The sequence below is a fragment of the Ciconia boyciana genome, chromosome 1 (assembly GCF_034638445.1).
Source record: "Ciconia boyciana chromosome 1, ASM3463844v1, whole genome shotgun sequence".
NCBI classification, from domain to species: Eukaryota; Metazoa; Chordata; class Aves; order Ciconiiformes; family Ciconiidae; genus Ciconia; species Ciconia boyciana.
This window is the reverse complement of record NC_132934.1, coordinates 58,063,639-58,089,408: the sequence shown is the minus strand read 5'-3', so window position 1 is coordinate 58,089,408 and position 25,770 is coordinate 58,063,639. Positions and strand designations below refer to the sequence as shown.

Below are 25,770 nucleotides of genomic sequence, written 5' to 3'. Positions count from 1 at the left end.
TATTGACAACAGTGTTTTTATTTATACCTACAAAAGAAAACAAGATGGTATCAAAAGGACAATTTACAAACTAAGAATAGTAACATAGCTCTTAGTATCCTGTGTCTGAACACCACAGATCTATGAATCTCTCAATTCAAGTCTTCATTAATACAACAGGAATGTGTTCAGAGACCAGCAGGTGTGTGAAACAAGATGCTGATCCCACACAAAGTCACTAACCCTTCCATTGTTCAGAGAAGTCCAAACAGTAAATTACTTCAGGAAGTGGGAGGGGAGGAGACACCCAACTCATTTGACACTCCCACAAACTTTTACAGATTGAAAACAAGGCAAACAGTACTAGACGCTAACGCTTTATCAACAAGGGCCCTCCAGCTGGTATATGGAACAGAGCAGTGAGCACCAGGTGGGACAGGGGCAGCACATGCCACGGTGCATTTATGCATTCAACAGTCTGGTTAACACTCCAAACTGAACTGAGACCCTGGACTTCAGCTGACCTCAATGGCAATAAAGCACTGCAAGACTTGGCATAGACATTTACATGTGCACAAGTCCCCCCCAAAGAAGTGAAAGCTATAGCAGACTATAAGGCAGCTTTGGCGGTCCAGAGACCCTTTTTAAAGCCAGTCAGTGAGATGTCCTACTCCTACACCCCTCAAACACATTTCTGCATTGAAATCACAAATTAAAAAAAAAAAAAAAAGCTCTACATTTGCTTGCGAGGGAGGCCAAAGACAAATCAGTCAGTGCCTGGATAAGCGACATGTTTCTGGCTTTCACTTAACACAAGCAAAGAAATTTCCTGCCCCAGCACTGGAATTAGAAGATGGGACGAGGGAACCAAGGTTCTGAAGATCTCTCCCTTTTCCCTCTGTGTCAGCAACCTACCTGTGTACTGCACAAAAAAAAAGTGCATTCATCCCCCAAAATTTTACTCTGGGAAGAAATTAAATTAAAAAAGAAATAATTTCTGTGTAAGCAAGCTCTTCTCCTGGGCTATAAGAAGTCCCACTCTGCTACAGAAGGAGTGGGCTGCCTTGTTCATCCATATGCAAGAACACCAACAGAAAAAAAACCCCAAACCCTGCACTCTCACAGTGCAAAGATTATGCCTCACAAATCAGGAGATGTATCCATTCTTTTGTCATATTATCAGATCAAGAGCAGCCAACTCCTGTTATCATCTACTGTCTCTGAACCGTCTGGTATTAGAAATAACAAGTCAACAACATGCTTTACTAAAGGGGGAAACCCCCTCACACCCACCTTAGCCTGTAAAATAAACAAGTTTTATTTACGTATTTACTAAAATTTCACTCTTATCTAACATTTTCTAAAATGCTACCTACCTGCGAGAGCTCAGCTCAAAGGGACCAATGGAGCAGGGAAATGCACTCAAAAGCCAGGAAAAGCAATAGTCAGAGCAAGGTACAAAAGAAATAAAGCTTCAGAATCAAGATGCACTAACCAGCTCACCGCTTACCTCATGAAAAGGAGATTCCAGGCAATCTCCTCCTCCTCCTCCCTTCCTCCCCTTGCCCGCCCCCACCCCCCCAGCCCACCCTACTTAAACCTCTTAAATTTAAGTGTGGAAAACTCTGCCACATTTTATTCAGCGAAACAGCATTCAGAACATTCCCTGTGGCAAAAGGTAGTTTGTTCGTGAAGGACAAACAAGATATGCTGTTCATCATCCCAGTTCTGTTTAGTTTCTGGGCTCTCAAATAAGACTTCTTTCAATAAACTCAACAATAGGAATTTGAGAGCAGAAACTAACTTAAGGATAACCAGGCTCCACGCTTTTACGATGCTGCAATTTACCAATCATAGGGAAAGAACTTACTTGGCTAAACATTATAGCAGCAGTACCTACAGTGACCATCTGCTTTTCAGGTATCGCATCCAAGACAGGTTTGGTCTCTTGACACTGGGGTTTTAATCCCAGCTTCCCTACTGCAGGCTGCTACAGGTACCAGAAGATGCAGAAAACACCAACAATGTGCCTGGGACATTACTCTGAACACCGCCCAGCTCAGACAAATGAGCAGAGTTTTCCTACAGAAAGTCACCTATGATAGATTACAAGCAATAATAGTGAGCTATTTAAAAAAAAATTAAGATTAGGAGAAGTGAGCATTGCTCCCTTGCATTTGTAATTTTAAATGAAGTGCTTTTTGGCTCCCCAAAGTTTCCCACCTCTCTTGATACTTCCTGAAATTAATTTAACATGTTACAGAATAGAAACTTCCTCCCCTCAAAAGCAAGTTTTCACACAAACCTTAGACACCAAGATGATCGAGCTGGGACCTATCTGCCTTATACCCATTTCCTTTAGAGAAAATAAAATTTCCAATTTCCTCAACATGCAAGACAAAAAATAATAAATTTTCCAGTCAACTATATATATCTCTTAAAAAAAAAAAAAAAAGGACAGGGTCAGTAACGTGGACTGGGGGCCATTTTTGATGGGCTCGAGGGATTTGAATGGTGAATTCTAAGCCTAACCTGCATGAGAGAGACATCACAATGGGAAAGAAGAGAAAGAAAAGGTTCCTTTAAATGCAAGAGGTCTACACTGGTCACCAGCAGGCGGGTGAGTGGTCTCATTTGCGCGAGGGGGGCGGGGGTGGGGGAGGGGGCGGATATTGGTAGGTGGCAGTCTGTCCCATATAGCCCATCACATTAGTGGCAGGGGGCTGCGGAAACTGTTGTGACATGAGCGGCTGCGGCTGCTGGCCCGAGCGCCCCACCATCCCTGCATACTGCTGTTGGGTAGTGCTCTGTGAGGTTCTCCCAGCGGTGGCAGCTGTGGTGCTGGCACCATAGCCACTAGCACTGTACTCTGCAGTGCCATAGCCACTCGTGCCATAGGCAGCTGCTCCATAGCTCCCTTGAGTGTAACCATACTGGCTCTGTGCTGCCCCAAAAGCAGAATTTGGGCTCCCGTAGGCACTGCCATAGGTCTTGTTGGCTCCGTTGGCATAACTGTCACCACGCTCACGGTCTCTGAAGCCACCTGAGTCTCTCCGGCCCTCTTTCACTCCCCGGAGCCTCCTGTCACACTCTTCCTGGTACATCAGGTTAGGGTTGTTTACTGAACTGCTCGTTCGGTAACGAGAACGACCTCCTGGCGATGGATATATTAAGATTTAGTACCATGAACAAGTCTTAAACAATGAACTCTGGTACAATTATGCCACCCTTTCTCCCCCTTCTACATGCACAATTTTGCCCACAAGGAGCAAGTTCTTTTGACTTCCCTGCACAGCTGTGCACACACCTGTTCAAGGTGTAAGTACGAAGTTCAAAAAGGGTTCTCAATGCTTGTTCTTGGAGACAAAGAAACAGAAGAAATTCAGGACTAACTTGGAAATATAATGAAACTTACTATTCCTTCAGGGAATGGGAGGAAAAACAGTCTCAGTCCCTGAAGGTAAAGTCAGTGTATCCCTTTGCTGATTTCAATGTCTCATGTGCATGCACACACATCCTGTTGCCTGTGCTTAGGTAGAAACTGCAAGGAATTAATTAATTCAAGCAAAATTAGCCTTGTGAGGACCTTATCAGGAAAAAAAAAAATCTACAGCTAAGGCAAAACAGTGGACTACCTCTTTTTTGGACAGAAATACTACATCTACCTAACTTGTTGAGATCTCAGGTACAAACCAGCTTTATTACTAATCTACTGTTTGTTATCCTAGACTTGCGCTTACTACTTCCCTACCCTCTTTCAATCTTCCCTCCCTCAAAATGGGGAACCTATTCCCTGTGTAGCCCTTTTCCCATGTGCCTTTACCTCCACCACCACCTCCTCCTCCTCTGTGGTCCACAAGCTGCATCAGTTTTGGATTGATGGCTTGATTGGCTTCTTCCAACACTTTGATAAGCTCCCTGGCTTGTTTCAGGTTTCCTGGTGTGAAGAAGGTGTAGGCAGTACCTTTGTTGGTACTACGTGCGGTACGGCCAATACGGTGCACGTAATCTTCAGAGCTGTTCGGATAGTCGTAGTTTATCACAAATTTAACATCTTCCACGTCTTGTGAAGTGCCCAGGTGCGAAGCACAGTGAAGGGGTGGGGTTGAGGAAAGGGGAGAAGAAGAGAGGACGTGCCAACGAAAGGTGGGGAGCACGAATGCAGGTGACAGTAATAAGAAAAAAAAATACAAAGTTAGTAATTGCATGGAATAAATACAAGACAGACTCATCCCAAAAGAGTAGAAGACTCAAATTTAAGATCATCAGGAACAAAGATCAGTGCCCTGAAAAACAACGGTAATTTTAAAGCAGTTTTGCCCTGCACTCAAATTCATCCTCCCCGGAATGCATTTCTCTGTCTTCATACGTCAAAGACACTGATGTTTGTCAATGAGCTAACTGAATTTCATACTTTTTTTTTTTATTTATTTAAACACAATCTGTAAAGTGCAAATGCCACCATCAGACAGAGCAAACTGGGGTGGAGGAAAGGCAGAACTGCCATGGTAAAGCTTTTACTCTGTTGGGAGAAGTCTAACAAATAATAACGGTAATAAGATCACTTACCTTCCACTTGGTAACATGAAATAAAAGGCAATCTTAAAAATATTTACTTTTACAGTCCTAATAAAAATACAGTGAACTACTTTCCCTAGCCTAAAGCTTAAGACACTCCAATTACATTAGTATTATTCAGCCAGCTCATTAAAAATTATCCAGACCTAGAATATCTTAACTCAGCTTTGTAGTTATCACCAGAATATATTGCACTAACATTTCCTGTGCTGTTCCGTCCAGTTGTGGCAAGCTTTGTAATCTGGACAATCCTGAATTCCATTAGCAATTCCCTACTTCCAGTGTCAGACAGAAGCAGGAAATGAAATGATCAAAATTGCTTTGTATACAAATATTAAAATTTAGGAGATCAGAACTGCATACCTTTTGGAAAGTCAGACTTCGTCAACTTATGGGACCGAAACAAAGTAAATGTTAGTGTAACACTTCAGTGAAAGCACCTCAAGTACCAAAAGCACCTATTTGCTATAGTATACAATACTTTAAAAAGCATGTTATTACAGTAAGTGCCCTAACAGCTCATAAAAAAAAAAATTAAAAATCTGCATTTTAAGAAGAATATTCTGAAAATATCCAAGATAAAACACAGATTTTTGTGATTTCCTTTCCTTTTTTTTTTTTTTTGTTGTTGTTTTGTTTTAAAGAGAGAAACATTCTCTGTTTGTTACCAGACCGATGCACACTCCCTCCTCCTGTGGGAAACCGCTGCAGCCGATCCCGTCTCTTTGCCTTTTATTTTTGGCGGCCTCCTTTCGAAAACTCCGCCCTCTGACACGGGACCACTGGAGCGCGGGGAGCATGCATCAAGGGTCCATGGCAGCGAGAAGTCCCCACACACGCTCGCTCTGTGAACTGGCTTAGACGCTTCTCTGTAGCCCCATTTGGTTGTGAAGCGCCGGAGAACCTGGGTTCAGGTAAAAGTTTCAGGTCCTCCAACGCTTTTTGTCCCCTATTCGGGGTTCTTAGGGGCAATTGTCAAAAAAATGAAGATACAAAAATTACATCCAAAGGGTCAGACTGCATCTATTGCCCAGACTGCATCAATTTCAAAGGGGTTGTAGGAAAAATAAAAACAAGAGGGTTGTAGTGACAAGAGGGGGACTTTATGTCTGTTTCTTATTACAGCAAAGGGGGGGCTCCTCAGTCTTTGCTGACTCCAAAGTCCTGAATCACACCAATAAAAGGGAGTGAGAAGGCAGGTTTCACAGGGGGCTGCGCGAGTCTCCAGCTAGGGTCGTTGATGCAACAGTTTTTTTAAAAAGGGGAAAGTGAAGTAAAGAGAGGAGTGCATATGACAGATTGCATCTTCACAGCCAGGGTGTAACTAGTCTGATAAGCTGCAGGCTACATGATCCTCAGTCAGTCCCGTTCTGCACATCCACCAGTAGCAAAGCGACTTGAATTACCACAGAAGATACAAGGACGTGCTTTCCCAGCAGAAAGCACAGGGAATTGTAGCTACCAGTGTAGACGGAACTGACTTGACTGGGAAGGAGTGGGAAGAATGGGAAGGCAGGAAGAGGAAAATGCAAGGGTGTTTTCCAGACTAGAAAGTGGTCCTGGTAGAGCACGCAGCTTGCTGAAGAAAGACCAGAGCAAGTACAAGACTCGGCTTCTCCAGTCTAGCATGCTCCAAAGTGTTTGTGCACACTCGCAATCTTCCTGCGCTTTTAGAAGATAACGTAGCAGGATCAAGAATTGAAACTGTAAATCATTTTTGACAGCTACCTGGGAAACTTTCCCCTTGGCAGACCATCAGAATACCCTATGGCACAGACAGTCTCCGATTATTAATCGGGAGAGATATAAACTAGCAAACATGCTAGTCTAGAGAGCTGTTTAGACCATCAATGTAGATGTGCCCCCACCCCTGCACTGAGAATGATCTGCAGCTGATATCAAAGCTTCTGTTAAAGAAAACAAAACAAAACAAATTCAATGTTTTTAGTTTAATAGACTGAACAAAAAAATAAAAGTTAAAAAAAAAAATCAGTGCAGAGAGAGGACCTCACTCCAGGGAATTATCACAAAGAAGTCATTACGGGACTCAGAACTTACCTGGAAGAAGCTTTTTTGAAACCAATGTTCCATTAGGAAGAGGGAAAGCCCTGGTGACTCAGCCAAAAGGCGCGCGCCCCTGTTTTATGTTATTTAGGTAGAAGCCTTCACTTTCCAGGATCTTGGAGGAAGTCGTCCAGAAGTTTGCCAGTTAAGTGACTTATTTTAAGAAGCAGCAAACTCAGGGCCCCAAAATAAGCAGAGATGTTGTTCAGTAACAAGAAACAGACTCTGGTACCTTTCCCCCTTAGCTCAGGTGAAGTGGAGGATGGGAGATGGGGGGACTGTTTTCTGAAGTGTTATCCAATTGAGTAGTTTTGGGGGGAGTGTTTTTTTGAGGGGGGTGAGGCTGTTTTAAATGTCTAGGCAAGATGCACAAAGAAGCTACCAGCACATAGCAAGCCTGTTTAAAAAATGCTGCTAGAGAAAGCAGCTCTCTTTCATACAAACTGGTTTCAGGCCTCAGTCCCTTCTCCCAACAGGCCCAAGTTCTAACTGCACAGGTCCAGACATGACCCTAGAGGGCAGAGACTGAAGTCCATGTAATCACCTCTCTGAGGAAGTGTTGGACGTTTTTTGAGGGGGGAGGGGAAGGAGGGGTGAAGGTTGTGTGAACAAAGGCTGCCAAGTCTAGTAATGGTCTGCCTGTATTAAAGTGACCATACGATGCACAGCACAGCCACCCTTTCAGCATATGAAAAAAAAAAAGAGAGCTCAGATAACTGAGATTTTTAACAGCTAGAGATTTTTCTGAGCTTATTTGCAATGACTTGCAATAATTTTGTCTAAAATACACTACAATGAGACATCGACCCCCAAGTAGTTTATCTTCTACCAGACTCAGGGAGGGGGCAATATTCAACGTTCATTATTAAACTCAGAGCACTTCAGAAGTCATCCTCCCCTTCTAGAGTGGGCAGATGTATAAGGACTGTGCTTAGCACACAAAGTGTTTCACAATACAAATACGCTTATTAAAAAAGGGGGCACAACTGATGCATCCAGACAGATCATTTTCATACCACCAGAATAGAGCTGTGCAATTTTGATTCAATTACACATTTGGGTAACATGATGTTAAAGGCCATATATAATCTCAGTGGTCCTGCCTAGAAGGAACACAGAGGAGGGAAGGTTACATGTCAAGACCAAAGATCTGGAGCAGTGCTTTCTCAGATGTGAATACATCTGTGGGGTAAACATGCGTGTACACTGGGGTTGGTATGTTCAAATCTGTGGTGTGTCATACAGGGAGAATATTAGCTATTTGCTGTTGAAATGCTCTCCCACAACTTCCTACTTGAACTTTATCTGACACGCTCTGAACTGAGAGCAATCCATCCCTATCCTCCAGCAACAAAAGCTGGATTTGGGGAAGAAGTGAGTGTGGTGGAAGGGTTGGGTTGCATAATTGGACGTCTCTTCTCCCTCTTGGCGATCGATTGGTCATGCCTAGGCCTTGCTGCAGACCAAAGCCTGTTCATTAGGAGCAGGAAGAGACTTTGAATATGAAAGAAAAAAAAAAGATTAATGTTAAAAAACGTATTTCACATGTGGGGGAAAATCACGCTTTGAATTTTTTTTTTTTTAAAAGAAAACATATTTCAGTCCAAAGAAGAAAAATATGCAGTAGTAGGCAAGAGTGGTCTATGTGTACAAACCTAGCCCACGAGATGCAACGTCGGTAGCAATGAGGATAGGAGCCTTTCCAGAACGAAACTCTGTAAAACAAAGCATGCTATGAAGTAAGATTTTTCAAAAAGATAACAAGTTACCTGAACTCGATTTACACTAAATGCTCATTTTCCAGAATCTAGGTAAGATGGGTCAATTTCAGAAACCCCAGCAAGTCGGGATATAACGTGTCAACTATTTTTCAAAATCCAGCTCTCTAGGTTAAAGAATTTTCCCATTGTGTTTTTATAAAAAAAAAAAAAAAAGGGCAAATACAAGTACTGAAATTAACAGTAAAAAGGCAAAGGAAGTTCTTTTGAAATGCATCTACTGGGTAGAGAGACAAAAAAACAAAAAAAAGACCAGAGAAAAGCACGTCTCAGTAAATTACGTACAGCAGCCCGAGTTATTCTCCCCTCAGTGATGGACTCACCATTAAGCACCCAATCTCTTTCTGGCTGACTCTTGTCTCCATGGATACACATAGCTGGCCAACTGCCAAACAGAGATGCACATTAGTATAGACAGAAAGTACATATATTAAAGGCCACAGGAAGCTTTATTGGCATTTCAGTAAAGAGACAAAAAATAAAAGACTTGAGAAATATTTTATTCCCTGTCCTCCTCTGGCCTGTACCTACCTAGCATGTATGCTGGTTTGTTTCTTGCATGTTAAACCCACTACCTACATAAATAACCATCTAAGCCAAATCACATTTGCTACATCGATACAGTCCCGTTCAGCGTGTCAGTGTACCGATACACTAAAAGCTGCCCAGCCTACAAATACTCTCTCTTGCACTAATGCTTTGATGGACTGGAACCTTCTCAGAAACTAAGACTAAATTCAGCCAAGAAAAGAATGGACAAGTTGTTCCCAACAATAGCATCGTGAACACTTAAACCTTACTGCTTTTGATTACAATTTCTGTTTCCCACGAGAAACAAGGGGAGGGAGGGGGGAAACTAATCACCCATCTCTGCGCATCCTTCGAGTGAGATCATCACATCGCCTCTTTGTCTCCACAAAGATGATAGTCTTGTTTTCCTTCTCCGCCATGATTTCTTCCATCAGTTGTATCAGTCTAAAATAGACATGAGAGCCAAGATGTATATCCACATATACAAGAATATAGGAGCACTCTCTCAGCTTACATTGAGAACATACACAACACATCTACATGAGTAACTCAGTATCACTTACACAGAATTTAGGTCTGTTGTACGTTACGGTTAGAATACGCAATAGACTAGTTAATTACAGGACTTACTTATTTTGTAATACTCAAAGGTTAAATAATACTACAAGTAACTTCACTATCCAGAATTCGTATTTGGCTTTCAAAGCAATGTAGATTTTTAAGTACAACCAAAAAAACTGAAACGGTAGGAAAATCAGCTTACTTATGGTCTTTCTCGCTTTCCATGCATACATCCACTATCTGCAGGATATTGTGGTTGGCACTCAGCTCCAAGTTTCCCACATTGATCTGAACATAGTCCTGCAGGAAGTCCTCAGCAAGCTGGCGCACTTCTTTTGGCCAGGTGGCACTCCACATCAGAGTCTGTCTGTCAGGCTAAGAAAAAGGGAAAACGGATTTATTTAAGGTACTAGACTTTGAATGGGAAACCAAAGGAGGCTGTCCTTTTACAAGGTTCACGCACCCTTATCTGGTCAACAATTTTACGAATTTGGGGTTCAAATCCCATGTCCAACATCCTGTCTGCTTCATCCAGCACCAGGTACGTACAGCGACGAAGGTTGGTCTTTCCTGCCTCAAGGAAGTCAATCAAGCGACCTGGTGTAGCAATGCAGATCTCCACACCTTCAAAACAGAATGAGGAAAAAGAGTAAGACTCTTCATTTGAATGTCAATTGGTATTTTTAGTCAGAATGAATCACCTTCCAGAGCAAAATTGTTTAAAAAAAAAAAAGCACCACCCTCATTCGTACCCAAGATTGAGTCATTTCAGTAGAAGCCCTAGTTTCTTTTAATATTTTTTTCCATTCTGAAATTACTGTTACAGCGCCATTAGAATAATAAATGCAGTACAGAAGCTAAAAGCTTATTGTCAGAAAACACCAGCGAAGAGCTGTCCAAAAATCAGAAGTATAATAAGCTTCTACTCAAGCCTGACCCACCTTCATCCAGAATTATACAGTCTAAAGAGCTCTCTAGAAAAATAAGAGCAAACTCCAGCTGAACTCCCCATGTTAAGCAAACATGAAGTGCTCCTCTTACTATACAGGTCAAATTACTTCCACCTTTTTTTTTTTTTTTTAATATATAAAGCCAAAGTGTGGGCTTTAATACTGAGTAATTATGCACCAATAGTGACAGACAACCATCCTGCCCATATCTGTTAGCATCAACAAATATTCATAAACTAGTATCAGGTATGGCAATTTATACATTCCTCAAAAAGAGGGGCTGGTTTCCACCAATTCCCAAATCTTACGGGCAAGTCCTTCAGTGTCACTGAAATGCCCGCAGAAGGTAAGTTTAGGTAAGCAGTGAGGTGAAAAAGAGCAAAAGCCCAACAGCTTTCTTGATACTGCACTTACAGATGCAGAGTATTTTGTGGCAAACCAGATCTTTTTGTCTGTGTCAACCTGGACTCCTCAGAGCTGTCAAAGCTGGGCATACTTCTAGTTTCTATAAAGCTCATGCAAGAATTAGATTTCTAATGGAGCCATTAGTCTGCCAAGGAGACTGAAGAAACTGCAATATCTGTTGTTAATGCTGTACTCCTCCAAAGTAAATTCACTAAATACCCAAAAAAATCACAAATGAGGAAAAAAAAAAAGTTTTCTGGACTCTTATCTATTCAACAATCTTTGCTGCAGAAAATACTAAGCAATCATCCAAAGACAGTAACACCTGAAAGGACTGAAAGCACTGAACCTGTCCACATGCTCTAGCCAAACAGTTTTCTTCGTAAGCAGGAGAACACCTATTTTACAGCACTCCACAAAGCTGTGCAAAAACCCACCAAGCTGATCCTCCCAAGGTCTCTTCATGTAACCTTTGACTCTTCCATTGAAGATGCTACATTTTAATTGGAATGCACTACCACTTTCTTGAACAGAGGTATCCACACCGCCTTCTACCACGCATGCCTTTATCCCATTCTTGCAGTTTTCAATAATGACTCTGCAAACTGCAGTGGTTAAGTAAAATTTTCTGATTTCTTGAGTAGGTCTGTATATATAAGCTTACCTTGATAATACTTCTTACATCTTTTCACGTAATTCTATTACATTTTTTTAATCTAGTGAAGATGAAAGCCATCAGCACATTCCTGCATTTGAAACTGTATGTAACTAGCCCTTGATACGAAGGTTAGGTCACTTGCGCACTACTGTGTTACAGTGGTTGCTGTAGAACCATGATTCCTCATCATTCCCAACTCCAGCCCCTTGCTACGTACAGAAAGGCAGTTACAGAACGTTATGGGGTTCATGAACAGAAATAGAGCTTAGCGCTTAAGAACAATAAAAAAACCAAAACCGACGGTCTAAAGAAGTTTCTATACATTCAGAAATTAAGTTTGATTATTTGAACAAGCCTGGGCAGAAAACTTGCAATTTGGCTTAAGAAAAATAATTTCTTAAACCTGCTGCTACTGCATTTCCTCAAAATAACCTGTTCTCTTTCTGGTAAGTTTCCCCCTTCCTATGTCCTGATGATCTTCACAAGTGGAAAGTTCAAAGAGAAAATGGAAAGGAAATCTAATATCCAAGTAAGCCGCTACACAACAAAGAAGAGAAATACTACATGCACTATCATTGTAACTGGAGAAAGAGATAGCCGCTCATTCACGTACACCCCCCTCCAAACAGTTTTTAAGACTGTTTTATTTTTACAGAGATTTTATAATACCACCTCCTCCAGAAAATGCAAACGCCCATTTTAAAATATTACCTCTTTCTAGATCTCTGATTTGGGGACCTTTGGGTGCTCCTCCGTATATGCAGGTACTCTTCAGTCTTGAACATTTGCCATAATCATCAGCCACCTGCTGCACTTGCTGGGCCAACTCTCTAGTAGGTGCTAGAACCAGACACTGCAAAAGGAATCGATTCAGGATAGCCAAGCTGCACACACATCCCTAACTTAAGGGCTCTGCACAGATACCATACGCAAAGTTGGACCATCTGCTCTTTATTAGCTAAAACATTTAAGTATCTTTAGACTATGTCAACAATTGCACAGAATTTCAGCTAATGAGTGGGATGTTCACATTGTGATAGTAAACATTTCTCTACTTACTATTCTGATATACCAATTAAATAAAGTACATATCTCATTAACAATGCCATGCCATACACATAAAAAGGAAGAGAGTTGACAAGCACTTACAATTGGGCCATCCCCTCTCTCCAAATATGGCTGGTGGTTGATGTGAACAATTGCAGGCAGCAAGTACTAAAACAGAAGAACTTTAAGTCAAGACACAGGACTTCAATATTCAGTGCCAATGATCACCTGCCATGACAACTGGATCACAGCAAGAGCCCACTTAGCCTAACATCCCTTCAAAAAGCCAACACCTGATGTGAGAGACAGCAAGAAAACTTGGTTATATAAAAATCAGGATTCTGCAAAAACAGATACTTGTTACCCAACAGAACATAACATTTTCAGAGCTGCTGACCAACCATACCTGCTTTGACATGAGCACAAAATATAGTTGCTCAGCACCTCTGAAAGGAAGGCTCATTTAAATTTGGAGTCTAAGTTAGTAGAATCAAGCAATCTTGGCTCTAACCAATGCTTTTCATAAAGGATAAAATTCCTTCTTAACCACTGCAGATAAAATTAAAGTATATCTTGAAGACTCAACCATTCTCTAACTTGCATAGTTAATAAAACAAATATGCTAAAGAACACATACTGTTTTTTAAACCACAATGTAAGCATAGACCAAAGAGAAGTGACTAAGCATCCAAAAAGACATACACATAAAATACATGCCTGTGAATAAGACAGACTAGTTGAGTTGAGACTTAAGTCTCACCCATGATGCAATAAAGCAAGCTTTAAAAACAGGTAATCATCTCACTTTATGCTTGTAGTACTGACAAGCCCAAAATCTACTAACAAGTAGCCAAGGGTAATTTCTGCAAAGCGACTAGGAAAACTAACCAAATAAATAAAAGGGAAGAATACATACTGCTAGTGTCTTCCCAGAGCCAGTCTGCGCAATGCCCACCATATCACGACCACTGAGGGCTAGAGGAAAGCCTTGGCACTGAATTGGAGTGGGTTCTGTGAAGTTCTGGTCCATCAAAGCATCCATCACATACTCTAAGAATTTAAGAGAAGAAAAAATTTCTTAAAGGATAACTGAGGCTTCAGAAGACCTTTTAGAAAACAGAACAGGTCTAAACAGTTATTGTTTTTGAGTAATTGTCGTTATCTTAAAGAATGGCAAAATACTTACGCGGAAAGCTACACTGGTGGAAGGCAAACACAGGCTTGGGGCAGCCTTCCATTCCTCGAATTGTTATCTCTTTCTTTCTTCGCAATTCTTCAACTTCATACTATTTGGGGGGGGGGGGGGGGGGAGGCAAAGACAAATGTCAAATGTCAGCATGGACTTAAAGTGCACATTTCTAACTATTAACTCATTTCACACCTCTAGATAACAGCTTCGTTAGGGAACTGAATTGAAACAGAGATCTAAAAAGGACTGCTTTCCTAAGGATTTTTTCTTGAGATTGAGCTATCACATAGCTTCTGCAATATTCAGAGGTATGAGCTCTCTATGTAGTCTAGAAGAACTAACATCTCTCTCTTCTTCCAGCCAGTCCTTTTTAATGGAAAGTATATTAATATAGTATTTTTAAGAAATTTACTCTTCTTCCAGAGGCCAGAAATGATCAACAGCTTCAAAAGTGATTAGAAACAGAGGATCAGATAAGAAACATGTTTTATGTGGCAGTGCTAACAACTAAACAAAATAAATAGGCCCTAATATACTACAAACAAGCAGAAGGCAGGGCAGTCTCCCTCCTTCAATTAACACATTCCAGAGGTGGTTAAATACAGAGCTCTTGCTGGACAACTTGCAACTCAGAAATGTTGCTTGGAATCTTTTCAGAACCAGCACTTTTTTTCTGCATGAAAGCAGCCCAGGCAATGTCATAATGACACCCTAAGACCTCACAATTTTTTTTAATAATGGAACTTCTTAAAATATTTCTGAAATGTGTTACCCACATAAGCATAATTTTAGGATTAGAAAAAGTGTTTTATCTTTGTCTAGGTTGTCTTGCAAGTCCAACTGCACCTTGCAACATGCTTCCACAATTCATGACCTTATTCTAATGCTCATTTAAAAAAATCAATAGAAAGATGCGCATCAATACCAAACGTGCACTTTATCCACAGCAATAAATTTACTATTTGTGAGAATCTCTTGAGCTTGAATTAAAAGGTAAAAAAAGAAAACAACCTCTGGGAAAAACGTGAAAATCCTTTTAGCTGGCTAAGGCAAAGACAGCTACAGCATCTAACACTGTGGTTCAGTAGCTCAAGTTGTTGTCTCTTTAAAAAGCCAATGCCTCCTTCAATTCCTTTATGCTATATAAATATCTCATTAATATTTCACATAAAGATTTGTAAGTCTATGTAATTGGATAAGAACATTTTGTCTGTTTGTTTCCCTGTGTTAAGAATGAAATATCTTAACTTCTAAATATAAAAAGACATTAAAGAGGGAAAAAGTACTCTATACTCAAGTGGGGTAGGAAGGGGAGATTACTGTATCTACAGAGTAAATACAAAGTACTGTGTCCAGTTTTGAGCCCCCAATGTAAGAAGGACATTGTTTTAACAGGGCATGTCCAATTATGGGGGGAAAGCTAGAGGCCAGAGCACAGGCGGTACGAAGAAAGACTGGAGCGCTGGATTTGTTTAGCTGGGGAAAGAGAGGATTAACAGGGGAATTCAAGTGCTACTTTCAACTACCCCATGGGTCGCTATAGAGAAGATGTTGCAAATAATTATTAGGGGGGAAAAAACACCATGAGAAACATTAAGCCCTGAGACAGCCACCCAGACAAGATATAAACTCTCCCCATCGCTGGGGATATTCAAACTCAAAAGCACAAGGCACTAAGCAACCTGCTCTAGTTTTGTAGTAAGCCCTGCTCTGAGCAGAGGATTAGACTAGACATCTCCCATGGCCTTTTTCAGCCTGAATTATCATTACAATAAAATACTCTTTCAAATGTTTCTCATATATTTCTGCAACTCTTAGTTCATTATTTTAGGTTCTTTCAGGGCCTTCCCAGTACTGCAACTCTCAAGCCCTCTAAGTCTTATCGACACTGACGAATAGCTAGACCAGACAAGCATTATGATTATGAATTACAAGTGACCAAAGGTAAAATATCTCGTATAAAACCAGCTAAGAGCAGAAGCATCAACTTTGCTAATGTTAAATGTTGAAGGCAACTAGAACAGGTATCCTGCAGAGTACACACGTACCAAACAAGCTTAACAAAAAGACAGTTCTATTACACACCGTCCCAGACTTCCTAGGACAAGTTTTCCCACTTGTGAGATTTTTTTGTTGTAGGCAAAATGGAACAGACAGGATCTGAACTTACCGGAGTTAGCCTGGCCACTTCCGGATGTTCCACATAAAAATTCTTCTCAAACTTGGGCAGTTCATTTAAATCCCATTTTTTCTTACGTAAACGTTCCCCTGGATTACCAAATTTCTTTGGAGGAAGAGGACCTCCACGACTTGCTCCAAACCTGGGAATGTCAATGTTAGTTATAAAGAAGCGTATTTAATTACTCTGGAATTTGCAGGTTTCTTAAGCATTTTCCACTCTTTTTTTCTCCCCAAGTTCACACAAGCCCAATATTCTAGCAAAAGTCACTCCTCCTCTCTCTCCTCCAACCACTATGATGGCATACAACTTCTTGAAATAAAACAAACCTGCTCTAAGTCAGTTCTAAACCCAAAACCATCTTAAAGTTTCCTTCTTCCAGTACTGCCATTTGAAAGTCACCGCCTTAAAGCTCCTGTCTCTAGGTTTCTACCTCAAGGTTCTCTCCCTCAGGACAAAGCTGCGGGTACAGCTGTAGTACTTATCTTTTCTTGAAACTGACAGTACACTTAAGACACGGTTAGATGAAAGGGATAAGAAAAATCTCTAATTGCAAGTTCCTTGTATTTCTCTCAAGGTTAGTTTTACACAAAAATAGCTACTTCACTGTCTTCCCCTCTACGTCGTCTCTCCTTTCTTATCAAATGGTATGCCTCAAATAAAAACAAAAGAGTGAAGAACAGAAAGTAAAGTCCAGCGAAGCCTGCAAGTCCATCGGTAACTCTGGAACCAAATTAAAAAAAAAAAAAAAAAAAATTTTTAAACCAGAGTCTAACTGGGGGGAAGGGGGGGGGCGGGGGGGGAAGTATCTGGGAAAAAGCTAATGTTTATTCTGCTAAAAAATTCCTAACTAGCAGAACTACTCAGAAGTTACTGCTCTTTCTCTCTCTCATAAGTTTTCTTCACCTAGTTAATTTAATGCACTTAAGAAGGTTAAGAACTAACTGTAATTAGTAACTGATGCATTAGACAAAACATGAGCTTCCAGCAATAATCTGGAAGAGTAACTGAAAATTGAGTAGCATAAGATGATTATTTACTGTAAATATTATAAATTATATATTTTAAAATTCCATTTAAAAAGTTATAGCTCTTTTATTAGTATCATACAAACACAGCAGAAGGTACTTTTCCAAATGCTATCAAGTCAAATTTTGTCCTAATTCAGATTTTGGTTAATAAGGCTTCATCTTTTGCAAAAAGCTGTATTCATGAGAAATGCCTGTTTAAAACAAGACTTTTATTTAGATAGCAAATCCAAAGTGTCTGCACCCTACCCAGGCAGTCCACTAGTAAATAAAAAACTGTTAACGAAACAAATGAAAGCAACAAAAATCCCAAAGCAATCTTCTTACACTAGTAACTGGGGGGAGGGAGGTGGAGTTGCTAAAAAATAAAGACGATCTGAAATAAATTTCTGAATTATCTGAAGTACAAGACTATCTGTTCAGACATTAACTACGTTTGTTCTTTAAATCACTTCCCAAAGGAAACTACACATTACAGTGTAATCACTGTAAGATTGTGAGACCACTGTGAGACCAAAAAACCAGAATTCAGATCAACATATTAACAGGAAGAAGGGGTTACATTGTTGGAAAAGCTAAGTATGGTAGACATAATGTAACTTAAAACCTGCTAAGTTTTAAAATGTTTGCTTTGTTGCAACTGTTTCATTAAGTCTCTTCCCTCTCCTATAAATATCCCTTATTTTCCTATCAGTATGTCAATAAGATCCCCCAGACAGCCTGCATAATCAGCAATTTTTGTCATATGAAAAGACTGAAACACAACTTAAAAAATTCATTTAAACATTACATTTTCTTTCATGACAAAGTAAAAAAAAAAAAAGTATAGCTTTTCATTCACAGGAACATTCACCTTTATTGAAGATGTCTGCTACCGATCATGCTAACTTGAGGCCAAAATGACAACTATTTCTGTATCCAAGGAGTTCTAACAAAACCCATAGTCTCACTGAAGTCAGCTGGAGGCTCAAAGGGTCAATGAGTTTCCTTATGAAAGGAAACATATGGAAGAACTGATTGCAAGACTGGACACTGGAACAGCTGAGTACTATGAATATTTGCTCCACAGCTATCCAGAGGGAAGAATCAATACATTTTCCATAGAAGTCACATAACTTCAGTTCTCCATTTTTATACACAATATGGCTGTATGCTGACCTGAAAGAAGTGAGCCCCGCAGCAGCCCTTGAACACTGCCTCTGCTGAAGTTCATCCGCTAAACTGGCAGTAACTGACGCTTTACATTCCAATTACAAGTAAAACGAGATTCCAATTCCAGTTAAACTGATTTAAATCTAAGATTATTCCACTGATTTGCCAACAGTTCTCTTTTTGAGTGTAAATTCAGACTGACAAAACATTATTCTCTAATATTACTGGTGCCATCATTTCTGGGACAGAACCAAGTGAATTTGTTACATTCCAGAGCAAAACAGTACAACTTTCCAAGAAGTCACCTACAACTCGTTCCTGACATGAGGAAAACAGAAAGCCTGTATTTGTTTAGTCTGCAAAAGAATCAGCACTGAGGTGGTGATAAACTTTCAAATGGTGCTTAACCAGCATGCTGGGTGGCCCAAAATTTTATAGAGGTTATTTATGAAGTATGATGGCTGTTAGCGGTTACAAATATTTTCACACCTTAAATAGACGTATGTAACAAATTGAATCCCGATGCATTAAAGCTTCCAGGATAATATGCCAAGAAAACGATTTTCCATGCAAGTGTCCAAAAACTTCACAAAGAACTGTGTAGGCACTCCTTTTACTTATGCAAAACCCCTGATCTAAAAGGGAAGCATCCACCTATAATCAAAAGTCTTTACACAAAATGAGAGTACACAAATTTTAAGGCACATCAAGCATTGTGACAGTGCTTTGGACAGTGTTCTTTTAAGTAGCTGTATATAAATCTGCATACCCAAACCCACTCACTAAACTCCAAAAACAGCTGGGGTCTGAACTATCTCAGACTTGCCAAAGCATTTACTCCAGTGTCCTTGTGTTAAACTGAGCTGGAAATCTCATAGTGGAAGAACACCAGAACCCTCCTCTCTGTGAAAAAAATAAAAGTATCTTTTAATTTCAGAGCATGAAATGTGGGTGTAAGATAAAGCAAGGATGCAACTATCTCTCTCCACAGACGACGAGAAACTAAATGTTAAAGTGCATTGCAACATATAAACAAAATATTCCTGAATCTCCCAGTGAGGAGGGAAAACAAGAAGGAACAGAAAGGCAAGGGAAAAAAAAAAAAGAAAAAGAGAAGACTCATTAACTGAGATTCTAGTCTAGTCTAGAACCCACATGATATGTTTATTGTTAATCCTTGAGAATGGAGGCCTAACTACTTGTGATCTGAAGGACGGAAATGCCACTCTCCTAAATTAGTTCTAACTTTCTCTTTAAAAAGACCTGGGATGAACGTTTTATTGCTTTCAACCCTTAAAAAACTCAAGTCTCACACTAGTTATATACAATAATGCTATTGTATTTATTGCTGCCATCCTCAGAAGGAAAAAAAAAAAAACCAAACAATCAAACCTGCAAAAACCTTTTCCAAGCCAAGCTTCCTTTAAATAGCAGAATCAAGAGTATCAAGCACTAGGCCTCTGCCGTGCCACACAGACAACTCCTGTTTGACTGCTACGTAAGCTTGGTCATGCTCGTTAAGTGTGGTCCAGGGCCATGTTTACTGAGATCACCCTCCCGAGTATGCAAGTCCTTTGCACGGCAGCAGTTTTCAATCTCATTTCCTCTCACGATAAGCCTGGGAGTGCAACTGAGAAAGATCTTTCATCAACTGCCATCTTTCTAGTAAGTCCAGAAGGAGCAATGACAACCAGAAGGGCACAGCGTCCAACCAGCCTTGCCAGGGCCACCAACACCTTCGTGGCTTGCGGGGGAGGGGGGGGAGGGGGTAGGGTAAAGAAGAAGAGGGCTGGAAGAAGATAAATTGGGGGGGTAAGGAAAAGGCAGGCCTTAAAATTGCAAGCAAGGCAACACACGGTTACACACGAACGATAGAAAAACTAAATTAAAAAAAAAAACCAACCCACCACGACTCCTTGCTGCCAGAACCGTACTAATAAAGTCTACAGCTCCCCCCACCCCCACACGATAATTTTTTTGGGAAAAGCTAATAATTCCCCCCCCAATATCACAAGCAGAACGCGCCCCCCTCGTCCCCACGACTCCTCCCCGGCCTTCCTCCCACCAGGCCCCTAACGCGGGGGAGACGGCTCCCTCCACCGCCCCCATGCTGTGTCGACCCGCGCCAAGCCAACTCCCCCCCCCCACCCCGGCCTGTCCCCCCCGCCCCTTACCCGCCGCGGTCTCGGTCGCGGCCCCGGTCCCCGAAGCCCCTCATCGCACCCGGAGGGGTGGGAGAAAGGCAGCGGAACGCCGGCCGTGGGGACGGCGAGGGACTGGGGGTACGGGGAGACGGTCCAGCCAGGGGCGGCTGTGTCTCGGAGGAATCGCTTTGCGCCACCTCGCTTCTTTGGTGGGATACAAAAGGAGAAGAGGTGGTCAGTGGGTCAGAGACCCGCTGGACGTCGGCGGAGGGAACGGCGGGGCTCTCGGTCGGCTCCAGGGCCCGTGAAGTGTGGAGACACCAGCGTCTTCTTCCTCTGGGCTCCCGGCACAAAATGGCTGCCGCCGCCCCAACCCGCTTCAGTTACGTTACGGGCGGCCCGGCGCTGCGCAAACTGCGGCCCTCGAAAATACCTACGCCTATTCCCGGAAGCCAACTACGCCCTAAACTCGCTTGGCGAAACAGTGCTCCACGCGGCAGGCAGGATACGAAAGGTGCGTAGCGTTCTTTACTTGAGCCGGGCCCCCGCGTGAGGAAGGGAGGGAGGAGAGTAACGCTCTCCCTATTCCTCAAAGTCTGCTACGCAAGGAATCAACCCCGTAACCCCTTCTAGCCGGTAAGGAAAACCTAGGCCGAGGCGTACGTTACGTAAGTACACGGCGTACGCAAGTTGCGTAATTCAGGCTGGCGTAGGGCAGGAAGAGCCCGTGCTTTTTGCGTAAAATTCTTCCGCGGGTTGTGCAGGCAGGGTTGGCGGAGGGTCGGAAGATTACGTTAATTTTGCAGCGTAGCCGGGTTTGGAGAATACGGCCTTTCGCCTACGCACTCGCTGGCCCCGTGGAGGGTGGCAGCGGGGCTGAGCAGACAATAACGGCAGCGCGGGGGCCCGGCACGGCACGGCACGGCGGGCGGTAGCGGCCCCTCGGGCCTCCGCGGCGGCGCCGGCCAGGCTCCACGGCGGGTCCGGCGGGTTTGCGTTTTTCCCCCGCTTTTTTTCCCTGGCAGATCACTAGGGGGATCTTGGCGCGGCGCTGGGGCAGGAGCGGGAGTGACAGCAGCCATGATGTTTGCCTTCACCTGAGTGCCAGAAGGCCGGGAGAAAATGGCATAACGGGCCCCAAGATGGGTCGTGCCGGCAACCGCCGGTCACACACCGCCCTTCGTAGCTGGAGGAGGTTCGTGGGAACCTCTCCAGAAAGTAAACTGGTAACTAATTCACCCCTTCGCCCACTGTGGTGTTACTGCATGTGATCAAGGGGATGTTCTGAAGTACTTGAAGGACACGAGGCACGGTGTAGGCGCCATGTTTACGGCCTGCTGGTGTTTGACTCCCCAAATCAACCCGAGACTTGTAGCTGAAAGATAAAACAAGCCATGAGGCAATTATGTGACATAGGCCGTAAGTTATTTTGTGCTGTGCTCATGCTTCTAGCACCTACCAACAAGTAGCCAGTCAGTCCATCCTGGCACGAGAAGCCATGTCTGGTGGGTGATCTGTGTACACCAGCCAAACCAACCCTTGGCCCAAACCACAGTCGCGCTATCAGCAGTGCCTTCTGGGCTATCAGATTATCAAAAATCAGTTACATTGGCAGAAGAGAAAGTGAGTCCCCTTTACTTTCAGACCCTTGAAACAAATAACAGCCTGGAACGAGACACGAATTGTTTACCGTTTTAGTTTTACTTGCTGTATGTATGTATGGCATATGTGAGAAAGCAAAAAGGAGTCTCGGTGCTTAAAATAAAATATTGGAACAAACTTGGGCCTTTCTAAGTGGGTGGGAGGGAGTCAAGTGACACTAAGCTCTCACTGACATGTGGTACTTCGCCATTAGATATGAATGCCTGCTGTGGGAAAGACTGGTACATGCAAAGAACTAGATGTTACGGGAGATAACAACTGATCCAACATGGCTGATCCATTCCTGGTTCTCGCAGATCAGCCAAACTCCCTGCCTTTGTCTCTCTAGACTTCTCTCCACTGTGAAAAATAGTGCTTTACCTCAGGAAAAATATCAAAGATACATTAAGAAACCACTCAAGGAAGGCAAACTCTCTAGCTCTGTCACAAGGTAAACCCTGGCTACAGCATCGGGCTTTTCTTGCATGAATTTCTGGTCATTGCTGCCTTTTTACTTCATGTTATCTTACATGCATTGGTTAATCTAAATGAAAAAATTCTTGTATCAGTGAGGACAAGCTCTCTAATCAGACACCAAAGTTAGACCCATTCTAATCAGCATTTTTATACAAGAAGACAAAGTAAGGCCTTCCCTTAAAGCATCTCATATATAAATTTTTCATTTTAAAACAAGCAATTCCATGAGCATTGGAGGTAATGCACACTGAATTGGTATTTCGTCCCCTGATCCCCATTTCTCTCTCTACTCCCGGCTTCTTCGCTTGCCCCCCGTGACATACATCTCTGGCTAGTTTGGAGCTATGCCTGTGCTGGCTGGCCTGCGGGCACGCTCTCTCAAGCTGAGTCACAAGTACCTTTCTCTCGGTGTAAGTACTGGTGTCAGCCTCTCTCTCCTATCTAGCCACTGGTTTTGTTTTCGTCTGCTTTTTAATAATAATATTTAATACTATTTAATAATAACTTTTAATATTCTTATATTAGGAGACTGACAAGGCAATTATATAAAGTTTGTTTCTTTAGAGAACTGGACAAAAGGTTTTAAAATGTTGGGGCGCATCCAGTTTATTTCTCTCATGAAAGATCAGTGAGATTATTGAGAGCAGGGTTTGATTCAAAGCACCCAAACATAAGCAGAGTGCTGTTCTAATTCATAATCTTTATTTTTAAGTTTAATAGGAACAGTTTTAAAACATTCTCTCCAAAAAGTAGAAAATGCGAAATAAAAATACAAAAATTACCTAGTCAAGACAAAAATGCCTAAAAACATATTTTTAAAGTAACTCATTCGTCTACGGTACATGAGAGTCCGTCAAGTTCTTGGGCTGTTCCTCCTGCCACTGCCTTTTCCATCTGTCAGTTTTATAACTGAGTTTATTCCAATTCCGTTCCATTTAGCACTATTAAATTCTACCACATAGACACTCTTTGAAAGAAACTAAAAAAGAATATATTAATCTCATGTGAAAGGACAGCCTTGATTTTCACAAAATATTGGAAAAGGATTCTTTGAACAGTTCACAAGCCTATTTCTTAAATCTTTGTCTGCTGAAAGTTCAGTTGAGAAGCGAAGACCCTAAATGAACCAAATTCTATTAAGATCAATAAAACTGAACTGTACAGAGTTCACCCCAGGGTTCTCCCAAAATGTCTCAAATGGTTCCCAAAAGATAAAAATGCAGCCAGGCAGTCAGTGACTTTGCACAAATCTTCATCTCAACTGCCCAGGCGGTTTTCAGCTGTACATTTACATCAATTATCTACCTATTCCTTGGCATCCCCAATCCCTCCAGCAGTTATTGCAAATGTGGCTTCATTTTCAGGCATCTCAGGGCTGGGAAGAAAAAAGAAACAAGGAACTTGTGGGTTTCCCCATGTTAAATACAGTTGTGAAACAGTCCCCAAAATGGGTAAGCAACCTGGAATACTTCATCTTTACACTTAGGTGCAAACTGTAAAACATGATCAAGATTATCAAGATCAGAAAATGCGAAATCCACCTCTTGGAAGATGACAAGCACAAGAGAGGAGAATGGAAAAGGTGCAGGAGAAGGAAAGATTCTGTCTGTGCAAACTCTCATTTCAGTTTCTTAGTTCCTGACCAGAAACACTGGTCTCTCCATGCAGTTCCACTAGTACAATTTTTAATTACTTCCGTCTGCCGCAGCTGACCAGGCAAAATGATACTAATTGTGTCAGCAAAACTTAGTAATGTGACAGCTCTGGCATTTTCCTGCCAAGGGACCACCCGTCTTAGCAAATTATTTGATGGTGGTCTTTAAGAGATGAGCATCTAGTAGAATTTATGATGAAAGATTATGTAATTTAATGTCTGTGATATGCAAGACAACTTTAAGTCTATTAATTAGTTTGTCCTTTCAGATTTGCTCTCAACTTACCATCCAGAAATGCAGTTAGTTTGAAACCATGTTGTCCAGGTATGAAGTTTCAGTACCATAAACTTTGTCACCTTATGGTTGCTCATAACATAGCTTCCTTCCTGTGAAAGAAAGGTGATTTACCTGTCGTATATCTTTGCAATACGCAGCTCCCCTCTCCCTTTCCTCAAGCTAATCCTGGTAGTCGAAGCATGAGCAAGGATGTGGCCCCCAATGGGCTTTTTTGGGTCCGCCTGAAAGCTAAATTAGCAAGAAAATTGGGATGATTCACTGTGCAAATTCTATAGGTTAATACTGTGATTAACTGTCAGAAAAGGCATATTGAACTCAGTAATGAATAATAAATAGGTAAATATATCAAAAAAGGACTTTAACACACTTGCCTCAAGATAGGATGCTCACATGTTCGATGCTGGCATGATTTTCCTCTCATTAAATTCAAGAGGCTCAAGAAATACACACCTTAAACTTCATATGTAAGCTGCTCCAAAACAAAATGGGGTGCTTTTTCCATACTTGTTATGGCTTGTTCTCTTCGTTCAAGTCACAGTGAAAGAAGCCATCATGCCAGGCAGCAGATAAACATAAAAAACCTCATTATGAAAACTGAGAGAAACCTATAGGTGTCATCCATGAATGATTCATCATACCAGAGAGACCAATGACCAGTCTGAATCCTCATTTTGGTGCCTCTTGCTCCATACAATCTCAGTTCTCATCTCTGTTCAATATGTAATACAAAAGAGAAGAAATCTTTAAAAAAAGAGAGAGAAAAAGTATCTATCTTACGTCATAGTTGCTCCTGGATCAGCAGTCATCTGGTTGGTCACAAACACGGCCACATTATATTCTGCAATAGAAAACAATACAAAGAAGGTGGACTATATCCAATTCGAATTCCAAAATATTCTCCCATCCATGGTAAAAGCAAGGCTGCTGCTGAAGCAATTCACATTTCACATGAAAGACAAGGAAATATTCTTTATGTCTGATGGCAGGAGTTAATCAGGAGACAGCCTAAATTTGCTCCTGTGTGACTTCAGCTGTAATACTTATGCCAAAAACGAGCACTTTTCAGAATTCCACTGAACAAGTCTTTCTCAGTTCCCATCTTCTCTGTTGGCTCCCTGCCCTCAGCCCCCTCTCCCCCCCCCCCCTTTGTCTGTTTGCCTTTTTTATTTATTTACTGCATTAAAAAAAACATTTACTCATTCCTCATCAACATTTCTGAGACATTCTGATGAGGAGGAACCCTATTCATCCTGTCCATCCCTCAGTGCATTGCAAAGTACTGGAAACATGGTAATGTTTTATCATGTTTTTTATCATGTTTATCATGTTTTATCACAGCTTTTTTATCTCTCTGTGCCTTCATCCTTTTTTCTGTTCTTCATGTTTCTCGTGTATTTAGACTGTCAAAATTTGGGGAAGACAATTTCTCTTACTGGATATTTGTCCAGTTCTACAAC

General features: G+C 41.7%; 2 protein-coding genes across 18 annotated transcripts in view; both read right to left on the bottom strand.

Moving 5' to 3' along the window:
* Positions 1–4: 4 nt before the first annotated feature.
* Positions 5–20,638, bottom strand: DDX17 (DEAD-box helicase 17). The gene is made up of 13 exons (XM_072869103.1): positions 20,274–20,638; positions 15,911–16,061; positions 13,738–13,837; positions 13,468–13,601; positions 12,654–12,719; positions 12,216–12,357; positions 9,955–10,115; positions 9,694–9,866; positions 9,264–9,374; positions 8,723–8,784; positions 8,277–8,336; positions 3,803–4,042; positions 5–3,133 (listed from the first exon to the last, which is right to left on the bottom strand). The coding sequence occupies exons 1-13, from the start codon at positions 20,315–20,317 to the stop codon at positions 2,610–2,612; spliced, it is 1,968 nt and encodes a 655-aa protein (XP_072725204.1). The 5' UTR covers positions 20,318–20,638; the 3' UTR covers positions 5–2,609.
* A 2,373-nt stretch (positions 20,639–23,011) lies between these two features.
* DMC1 (DNA meiotic recombinase 1) overlaps positions 23,012–25,770 on the bottom strand; it is a 33,940-nt gene continuing 31,181 nt past the window's right edge. For 15 of the 17 annotated variants that reach the window (XM_072869105.1, XM_072869169.1, XM_072869108.1 and 12 more), the window contains 3 exons: positions 25,091–25,151; positions 24,425–24,541; positions 23,018–23,736 (listed from right to left, as the gene is read on the bottom strand). In XM_072869105.1, coding sequence (XP_072725206.1) covers positions 23,667–23,736; positions 24,425–24,541; positions 25,091–25,151 — 248 coding nt within the window. In that variant the 3' untranslated portion in view covers positions 23,018–23,666. Of the gene's footprint in view, positions 23,737–24,301; positions 24,542–25,090; positions 25,152–25,770 lie in introns of all 17 variants that reach the window. The other 2 variants (XR_012043696.1, XR_012043694.1) reach the window with 2 other exon arrangements.